The sequence below is a fragment of the Neopelma chrysocephalum genome, unplaced genomic scaffold, assembly GCF_003984885.1.
Source record: "Neopelma chrysocephalum unplaced genomic scaffold, ASM398488v2 Primary Assembly neopelma1_322, whole genome shotgun sequence".
In the NCBI taxonomy this organism is placed as follows: domain Eukaryota; kingdom Metazoa; phylum Chordata; class Aves; order Passeriformes; family Pipridae; genus Neopelma; species Neopelma chrysocephalum.
In genome coordinates, this window is record NW_020897985.1 from 74,740 (window position 1) to 85,186 (window position 10,447).

Below are 10,447 nucleotides of genomic sequence, written 5' to 3' on the forward strand. Positions count from 1 at the left end.
GTGGCCCCCCAGCCACACCACTGCCCATGGCCCCCCAGCCACACCACTGCCCACAGCCCCCAGCCACACCACTGCCTGTGGCCCCCCAGCCATATCACTGCCCACAGCCCCCCAGCCACACCACTGCCTGTGGTACCCCCACACCACTGCCCACGGGCCCCCAGCCACACCACTGCCCCCAGCCACACCACTGCCCACAGGCCCCCACCACACCACTGCCCACAGCCCATGGCCACCCAGCCACACCACTGCCTGTGGCCCCCCAGCCACACCACAGCCCATGGCCCCCCAGCCACATCACCCTCCCCATGTCACCCCAACCCTTACTCTGCCTCCTGCTCCACACCCTCCTCCTCCTCCCCAGTCCCCCCATGCTGTGAGCCCATCTCCTCATCACAGCCCCCACATCCTCCTGACTCCCACCCTCTTTCCAGCCCCAGCCCCAAAACTCACCTCCGAGGCCATTTTGGTGTTCTCTGTGCTGCTCTGAGCAGACAGTTCCTAAGGGCAGAGAGAAACAGGCACATTTTAAAAGGAAAGTTTCCACCCACCCCCATCTTCCAGCCATGTGAGCTGATGGAGGCTCCCAAAACAGTCCCACAATTCGCACAGAATTAACAAGTCAGGCTCAGTGATAGCCAGGAAGGAGGATTTACATTAAATTGAGGGTTAAACAGAACCAGGTGTGACAACTTCTGAAAGAGCAGAAACTGAAAAACATGAAACAGGTGGAGAACAGGAGCAGGGGCTGAGCTGGAGCTGGAGAGAGTTCACAGGAGCTGGATGGGGCTCACATCTTCCTTACATCAAAGATAAAACCACCCAAAACTTACCACTTTTACCAGGATAAAGAACAGAATACTGGATGAGTAAAACTACAGGGGGAAGAAAGGGTCCACAGAATCACCATCTGTGAATGAGGAATCCATAGGGGTAAACTGAGAACTGCCAGCAAGTTATGGAAAAGGTGTAAGTTTTTTAATTAGACAAATTGAAAGGACCCACAATTAGAGAGAAAGGAGATGACCTTTGGCTTTATCCAAACACACTCCAAAAACTAACAGGAAGTTTTAATTTTGTATAGTATGGAGTGCAATAATAGAGAAGGGAAGGAGCTAAAAAAGGCAAAAAAAAGCTTCTAGCAAAGAAGCAAATGCCTGAAAACAGGAATTATTGCTGCTACCACAGAAGCAAAGCCAAGAGCTCAACACAAAGCTGCAGGACCAGGACAATCTCTGTGCAATAACTCTGAGTGGAATGACTTGTGACAATGCCCATCTGACAAGCACGGATTTTTAATGGACTGTTAATTGGGTGGAAGTTCATGCCTAAAACAATAGCTGATATATTCCTAAAAATCCAGAAGCAGGCAGAGTTATCAGTCTATCCAAGTTCAATGGACAAATGTGATTAAACAAAAATAATTTAAGTGGATGAAAAGAATTTCCCTCAGTAGTGCAAACTGCCAGGTGATCTCCTGCAGGAGCAGAAATTATTCCTTAACCCCTGATACATCACCTGGAGATGGTGATGCTGGAAACACTTCTGAGCACAAGGCACACCTGACCATGAGCTTGGGTCACCTGGGGGATGGCAGATGCCAACAGAGACCAGTTCCACCTCCTGTTCATCCTGGGCTTTGCTACATCTTCCCTGAGGTTGTCTGACAGTCATTAACTCTGGGGAAATTAGTCAATAAAGCTAAAATGGACAAAAACCAAGCCTACAAACAGCAGAGACAGACTGTGACCACTCTTGATGTACCAAACCAGATCAAGGTGAGGGCAGGTGAGGACAAGGGACACGGGAGGGCACAAAGTGGCTGTCACAAGTCATTGCAGGACACAGCTTCCAGCATGAACATGGAAAAGGAAAGAAAGGGAAAGGAGAGGAGGGAAAGAAGAGGAAGGAAAGGAAAGGAAGAAGCAACACCCTAGTAGAAAGCCATCTGTGAAACAGGATCTCATTTGTGACAAGAATGTGCCAGCAAGAAGAAGACAGGAACAGGCAAAAGGGAAGCAGTGAGGTGATCCCGAGAGCAGAGGGCCCCCAAAGGGGTTCTGCCACAGGGTTCTGCTCCTTTAGAAAACGACTGCCTGTGTCAGACAGCTCCAGAGCTCTCACCCAGCTGGAGCTGGCATGGACACAGGCTCCTCAGGAAGGATGGGCAGGGAGGATGGCATGGGAGGGGAGGCAGCAGGCTCAGGGCACCTCGAGGGCAGTGAGCCCAAGCATGGGGCTCCCCGGGATGTGGAGGGCACCAACAAACCACACCACATCAAGGGGATGCCAGCAAAATGGCACAGGGGTTGCAGGAGGTGACATCTGAGAGCAGGCTCAGAGGGCTGTGCTTGTTCTGCCTGGAGGAGGAGGCTCAGGGGAGGGGGATCTAATTCCTGCATCCCTGGAGGAGTTACAGAGCCAAGGTCAGGCTCCTCAGAGATGTCCAGCAAGGGATGAGCAGAAGACATAATCTGTGGTAAAAGAAATTCAATAAAACAGAAAAAAACCTCTTCACAGCAGAGAGCCCACAGTGTCCTCAGAATCTCTGATTTTGGGAATTCAGAACTCAAGGGGATGGGCCTGAGCAACCTCTTACAACTTTGGATGCATTTGGACAATGCTCTCAGGCACATGGTGGGATTCTTGGGGGTGTCCTGTGCGGAGCCAGGAGCTGGACTTGATGATCCTTATGGGTCTCTTCCAACTCAGGACATTCCATGGTTCAATGATTCTAACTTCCAAGGTTGTGCTGTTTTGCATGGGAGAGTAAGGCAATGACATCCAGGGCCTCATCTAACCTGAACTGTTCCATGATTCCGCTACATGGAGGGGAGAAAAAATAGTTCCAGTGAAGCTCAAAATCAAAACCCACTCAAAAATGGCTCAGCACAGGTTTAGCCTGGCCCTGGACTCTGGAACTTCAGAGTTCCTTTGTACGAGAACAGCTTGGTTGTACATCAGCACCCCAATGTCCAAGGAGAATAACGGTGCTGTGAGATTCCAGGACCTGACACACTCACAGACACAGACGCTCTGCAGGGTGACCATCTGCACCAGGAGCACACGCCAACCTCCACGGGACCTCAACATCCCCCTTCTGCACGGCAGCTTCCTTTGGAGGGAACAAACCACCACGTGCTCCCCTCCTCAGCCCTGCTCTGCTCCCCCCTGAGCCGGGGCAGCCCCCCAGCAGCACGAGTTACCTGCGTCCCCAGCAGCGGGTGGGACAGGGGCACTGCTGCGAAGGTCTTGTAGGCCTGCTTGACATTGATGGGCACCTCGTCAGGGGAGGGTGGCGACGGTGGCTTTTGCTACGGGGACAGACAGGAGGTGAAGGTGAGCACAGGTGGTGTGAAAAAAACCCACACAGGAGGTGAAGGTGAGCACAGGTGGTGTGAAAAAACCCACACGGGGGAAAAACACAGCCCAGCTCTCGGCCTGCAGAGCCCGGGGAGTGGGAGATGGAAAGGAATGTGTGAGGGAACACGGAAGCCTTGCCAAGGCTGCTCCTGAGCCTTGGGCAGGAACACCAGGAGCAAAGTACTGCACACACACTGCACACAGCAGCACGTGGGTCACGGCCCTGTTTCATTTCCTGGATGGTGGAGGAATGGTGCTTGTCGTGGCACAGATCCTCACTGACCTGACAGGAATGTTGTGATGGATCTCCTGGCCAAGGGCCACGTTGTTGTCACAGTCCTTGAGGACTTCCACCCAATTCAACCAGCATGTGCCTACCTGAGTCAGGGGGTTTGGGGCTGGAACAGGACAGTTACATGGTTGATTCTGACCTCTACTAAGGGTTGAACAAGATTCCTTCTAGTGGAAGGTGTCCCTGCCCATGGCAGGGAGTGGAACAAGATGGTCTTTAAGGTCCCACCCAACCCAAACCACCCTGTGGTTCCATGATCTGATTCAAGCATCTGTGATCTGGGAGGAGATCTGCCCTTGATCTCAAATATTTCCTCTGCAGAATTCCACTTACTCAGAAACACCTGACAAAGTCTGAGGGACCTTCCTACTGCTTGTCACTGCCTTTGCTGGTCCTTTCCTCACCCACCTTCCCCATGACCCCTCCTGCCATGTCTGGGGGCAAGCACAAGTTGGGGTGACCTGCTCAAAGCATCACAGAAATTAGTGGGATGGGGGACAATGACACCCCAACCCTCCTTCTGCTGGAAAACAAATACTCTTTTGCTGTTCATCACTCCAACCCTCCAGATGCACTAACCCAGTTCCAGGCCTTTGCACTTTTTCTTTGTTCTGGGCTGAGGATAAAATATGTTGTCTGATCATGTTCCTTCTGCACAGGCCAAAGGACAGCACAGCGAGATCAGAAGAGGCTGTAAAATGTGAACCGTGGCCAATTCCATGGGTTCTGTACAGCTCTTTGTCTGCAACCAAATCTCTCTGCTTTGGTATCATGTCATACAAGCTCCAGTAGAGATGGAAGGGCTGGATCCATGGAATCCCAGGATGGTTTGGGTGGGAAGGGACTTAAAGCACATCCAGTCCCAGCCCCCTGCCGTGGGCAGGGACACCTTCCACTATTCCTTCCACTTATATATTTAAGGGACACAGGTCTTCTGGCACGACAAAGACCAAAACACCTGAATCTTTCTCTCCCATCAACAAACAGTCCTGGGAATATGAACTTTTCAAAAATAATAATTCTGTAAATCATAAAATCCATCAGCAGGATGGTATTGGCTCTTGCTCCAAGGTGCCAGACATTGACAAAGGTTCTGTAGGATTTATGTCCCCACAGAACTTAACACCTCACAAATACGGCTCTGAACCTGTACCAGCTCTGGGGATTTTGGCCACAACAGCTTCAGCATTGCCAACTCCTGGGATGGGGAGACACGGGGCAGCTGGGGAGGCCCAGAGGAATGAGTGGGATGCACTGACCTTGCCCTGCCTGCGAGGAGTGAGGGCTCCTCCCCGGGGTACCCAGACTGGTGCAGGGACACCTCCAGCCTCAGCTCAGGCACGTGGTCCTCAAACCACCCCATCACTGCCGGGAGGGCGTCCAGCCACAACGTGTGGCACCACGGCACCCAGGGCAGGGAAATGGCTTTCAGGGGGAAACCCCGGGCCACTTACAGAGTTGTGGATCCTGAAGCATGGCTCGGGCTGCTGGAAGGGGTTGGGGCTGTCCCCCTCCTCCGCAGTGTGTGAGGCAGGACTTTGTCGCACACGGGACAGAGGCTGAATGACGCCGGGCTTGGTCTGCTCATGTCAGTGCCCCGGGGAAAGGCAGAGGAAGAGGAGGGGGAGGAAGAAAGAGAGAAGAGAAACGAGCAGTTAGGGCAGCGAGGTGTCTGCCATGCGGGTGAATAAACAAATCCATGCAAATCCATGCACCCCAGCTCCATTCCTCAGCTGTGCTGCCCGCTCCGGACCCAGACTGGCAGCAGAGCTCCCGGGGCCAACACCAAAAGAGATTCAGCCAAGGCAGGGTCACACAGGACCAGTGGGTTATGGAGAAGGCCAGGACACAAGGCAGCATCTGCCACACAAGAAGCAGCTACAAGGGTCAGCAGGGTGTGGCATGAGTGTGATGAAATTCAGAGAATGTGAGCGCTGGGGATGGAAGTGGGGAAACATCAGCCAGGAACTGGGAACTGGCAGAAGCTGTAGATGGAAGTGAACCAGACCCAGCCAGGGCTCTGACTAGAAATGCAGTTATAGAAATGCAGAGGTAAGACTTGACCCAGGCATCATCATCACTGCTGGATGCTGTGTGGAAGTGAACAGAGCATCTGACACTAAAGAGGGTGACAGCAGGAGTTGGGTAAGCCAGCAAAAACCCCAGGAGTGGAAGCTGCGAGGGGAAATGGGAATATAAGCTGCAAAAACAGTTGTGTTGGGTTTTCAAATGGATCATAATTAAGACTTGGTGCATCTGTACAAACTTGAGGCACAGTGGAGGACTGGAGGAAATAGAACAGGAGCCAACAGTGGAGCTGCAAGGCTGGGTGGGAGTGAGCACCCACAGGAGGAAGAGACAAGCTCCACGTGCTGGGGGATGCACAGGGACACCACAGTCAGGACTCAGGACAGTTGTACTCACTGATTTACTGTCATCCTGCGACGTAATGAAGTTAATGGAAGCCTGCAAACAGAAATACAGGTGTAAATCTGGAGTCCACCTTGAAAACCTTTACTTCACCTCTGCCCCACTGCCCACCCTGTCTGGGGAACTCCCAGATGCCACAGAAACCCCGCCATTCCTGCTGCTTTGAGTGGGGACAGGCCAGAGCCCACCTGCCAGAGCTTCTCTCAGCTCCTCTGCTATGCAAGGACGCCCTCAGCTCTCTGCACATCTCCAGGTTCTGACCCCAGCTCTAGGCTGGTCCTGGCCCTTGGTCACAGCCCCTGATCCTGCCCCACAGGCACATCTCCTGCTCCTGGCCCATGGGCACAGCCCCTGCTCCTGGCCCCAGCTCACAGCCCCTGGTCCTGTTCCCTGCTCACATCCCCAGGTCCTGTTCCCTGCTCATATCCCCAGGTCCTGGTCCCTGGGCGTATCCTCTGCTCCTGGACCATGGGCACATTCCCTGGGCACACTCCCACCCTCCGCACTTGCCCCCAAGCCGGAGCAAAGCTGCCCCACCGCGGGTCCTCCCCAGAAGCGCTCGCAGGTGCCATCGCAGCAGCGGCTCACAGGGAGCAGCCCCCCGTGCCCTGGGTGCCACCAGGGCACTGCTTCCTCAGCGAGCCCCAGGGGAGCCCCAGGGGAGCCCCAGGGGAGCCCCAGGGGAGCCCCGGGTCTGGAGCAGGGGGCGCGGGCAGCGGGAGCAGCCGGAGCAGCAGCGCACACCGCACACCAGCAGCACTTACAAAGCGGGTCTCCCTGCCGGCCAGGTGAGGGGGCCGGGGGGCTGCGGGCACCTGGAGAGGGGCATCAGCGGGGGAGAGAACGGGAGAGAAAATGGAGACACTGGGTTTTCCGTGGGAGAGAAGCACAGAGGCTGCAGCACCCGGAGCTGTCGGGGTCCCCGCCGCGGGGGAGAGGCCCCTCTGCCCTGCTCAGCACAAACAGACCCACCACAAACACCTCCTGCCTCCCCCCACCCCCTCAACTCAGGACAAAGGATTCCATTTCCCTCAGGAATTCTCTGAAATAAGCCAATAAATTCTGGCTGGACTAGAAGATGTTGAAACCAAAGAATTAACAGTAAAAATAGATGGAGCCGGAGAATTAGAGACGCAATTCCTTGGAACTTCTGCTCTGGAGGAACAAGACTCCTGAATCCTCAGAAAAGCAGAGAGCTGGGGGTGTTCAGCCTGAAGAAGGCCTTGGGGGGACCTTAAAGCCCCTTCCAGTGCCTAAAGGGATTCCAGGAGAGCTGGAGAGGGACTTTGGACAAGAGCTTGGAGTGCCAGGACAAGAGGGAATGGCTTCCCATTGAAAGAGGGCAGGGTTAGATGGGATATTGGGGAGAAATTCTTCCCTGTGAGGGTGGTGAGGCCCTGGCACAGGTTGCCCAGAGAAACTGTGGCTGCCCCACCCCTGGAAGGGTTCAAGGCCAGGTTGGATGGGGCTTGGAGCAACCTGGGATAGTGGAAGGTGTCCCTGTCTATGACAGGGGTGTGGAACAAGATAGCCTTGAAGGTCCCTTCCCACCCAAACCATCCTGGGAATCCCTGGAAACCAATCTCAAAGAAAACTGGCACTTGTGGTAAAAGGAAAACTTACAAACAGCCCAAAACAAACCCTCACCCAGTTTGCAGCTGCTGTCAGAAATGCAAACAGGTGAACACATGCAGCTGGAACAAAGTGCCTTGAAATAGTGTTGCTATAACAAATCGTATCCTCTTCTGATCTTGCTGTGCTCCTGATGGACACTCAATTCCAAAGGATCCAGGAACTGAGGGAGATGCGAGACAGGCAGAGAAGTAACAGGAGATGGACTGAAGTGCTGCTCCCACAGTTTCAGCACGTGGCCTCGACCCTTCTCCTGAGCCCGTGTCACTGGTCACCTCACCCCAAGGTAAAGCCCTTCACCCCAAGAGTCCTCTCCAGCTCCGAGCACTGAAATGGCTCCACTGAAGATCAGGGAAGTGCTGGAGCCGGTGGGGAGAGCAGCTGGACAGCTACTCCCAAACAGCTGGAGAGCAGCTGGACTCCAAAAGGAACACAACAGATCCCAAACGACTACAGACAGAGGACAAAGTACAACTTGCAGTTCACTCGAGCCCCCAGTATAAAACCCAGTTACAGGTAATGGCTGTGAAGGGAAAATTAAAAAATCCATTTAAGATCATTTAACCTCAAAAGGTTCAACTGAGCTGTGACACCTCCTGCCACAGGATGGACAGTGGGAGCAAAGGCTCAGAGACTGAAAAGGAAAGATCAGAGCTGATACAATGAATAAGAACAGTGAGGGAGGACAGGAAATATTCATAAAGAAAAAATAATCAGAAGTTACAAGAAATAAAGACACTTCCCACTGCAGAAGGAAAACCTCTGAGCAAGGAGTTGTAGCAAATCATTTCCTGAGCACAGGGTCCTTCTACTTCCTTCCCAACAGCTCCAGTGTCACACACAGACCCAGGGATCCTCTGGGCAGCACTGGTTTACAGACCCGAGGTCATTCTCCAAACCCTGACTCCTCCATTTCTTACCACACACCAGTTGCCAGGGTCTCTGTACAAGGCATTGGTGAGGCCATTCCCAAAATACTGACAACTACAGGTGGTACCACTCCAGGCATTCCCCATCTCATCACCCTGGAATTAAACCACCTCTCAGAGCTCGTTTATGAGCAGCTAATCACCCTCCCAGCTCTCTGAGGCATTTTGAGGGAGGCAGTTCTTCCCTCGCTCTCCAGTTGCCTCCCGTGACAGATCCCCTCCACCTCGACAGTGCCACTGAAGGATGAAAATCGCCCTCAGCTTCCTCTGCATTCCATCCCTGAAAGTGCCTCCCTGCCTTTCCCGTATCACCGATCCAGGGGCAGTCTCACCTGGGGATTACTGGGAGAATAGGGGGTTTCACGCCTGGAATTTCCTGTCCCAGACTCGCCCACAGGAGCCTGAAAGAGAGAAGACAAAGCTGGAGAGTTACTGTATGGCAGAAGGGGTTCTGTAGAGCCCAGGAGGCACAGGACACCCTGGACATCCAGCCACGGCCCCTCCCCAGGGAGCAGGGTTAGCAGGGCCCAGCAGCAGCTGGAACGTGCCAGAAACTGCCAAAAAGCACTAGAAACAGCAAGGGAATGGCATTAAACACTGGAACTGGGATCATATCCAAACACCCTGCAAGGGCAGCTAGATCAGGTACAGCCTCTGCCTCATAGCAAGCCCTGAGAATCCTCTTCCCTGACTCCTCACAGGCAGGGTCACAGTCCAGGCAAACCTCCTGCTGTACAGACACTGAGCAAAACCAGCCATTTCCAACTGGAAGGAGACAGGAATCATCCCCAGCCACATCCATTCCTATTGGCCTGCTGGTAGCACTGGAGAGACAGGGCTCTCCTCAATTCCAGAGGAACTTCTGGCACCAACGCTTGGCTGAACCCGCCGACAGCCCATCCCAAGAGCTGAACAGAGAGCAGAGCCCCAGGAACCACCTGCACTCTGACTGCAGGAGTGAGCAGCACATTTCGGAAGTATTTTAGATGCCTAAAGGTGGAAGCAGGTCATTTGGGATTTACAGAACTGTTTAGGGAAGCCTACGGTCCCAGTCACCGATATCACAGCCACTGGTCAGCTGGTTCAAGTCAGCCTTGGGCAACAGTGTTTAATCTGACCAAGCCTGAAGTGACCTGAAGTTTACACTGGAGCACAGAGTCCATTACATGCCCTGCTCTAAGCTGACCTGCCTGCACACTTGTGAAAGTCCCTAAAACACCTCCAAGACCAATACAGCTGGGGGCTGGGTTGGTGGATTGGTTGGTTTTTCCTCTGTGTGGGGCTGTTCAACGGTGGCTGTTCAGCTTTTGAGACCTCCCAAAAGGCTGAGAAAGGAAGAAGGAGAAAGCAACGTAGAGCTCACCTAGAGGACAGGCTAGACCCGTCTTTGGGTCCAGTCCCTGCTCTGCCAAAAGCTCCCTGTGCAACAGCAAGAATGTCAAATACAAACAGATTTCCCAGAGGAGAAAGCAAAGTTCTCCCTTGAAATCCCAGCCTCAATCTACCGAAAAGAGTCATTTGGAGGAGCAGCTCCTGGGCTGCGGATCAACCACGGCAGCTGCTCTCTGCCTGCTTTTCAGGGAGCGTTAGTGGCCGGAGGACAACACACTGACTGTCAGGGAATGACTGTCAGGGACTGACAGCCCTACACACACTGCTGGGGGCACACGGGTTAGGGGGGCCCGGCCCGCGGGCACCGTGCTGCCCAGCGCCGGGGTTTAGTAGGGGCTGGTGGCCGAGGCTGTGTGAGTGCATGCCCAACACCACACGAGGCTGTGTGAGTGCATGCCCAACACCACAC

The 10,447-nt window shown here is 53.8% G+C and overlaps 1 protein-coding gene across 1 annotated transcript in view; it reads right to left on the bottom strand.

Moving 5' to 3' along the window:
• The window catches only part of SCRIB (scribbled planar cell polarity protein), a 79,748-nt gene that overhangs the window by 18,371 nt on the left and 50,930 nt on the right, over window positions 1-10,447 (bottom strand). Inside the window, exons 29-33 of the mRNA XM_027705257.1 lie at window positions 8,979-9,047; window positions 6,080-6,121; window positions 5,110-5,238; window positions 3,207-3,314; window positions 454-501 (exon numbers count right to left, since the gene is read on the bottom strand). Coding sequence (XP_027561058.1) covers window positions 454-501; window positions 3,207-3,314; window positions 5,110-5,238; window positions 6,080-6,121; window positions 8,979-9,047 — 396 coding nt within the window. The remainder of the gene's footprint in view (window positions 1-453; window positions 502-3,206; window positions 3,315-5,109; window positions 5,239-6,079; window positions 6,122-8,978; window positions 9,048-10,447) is intronic.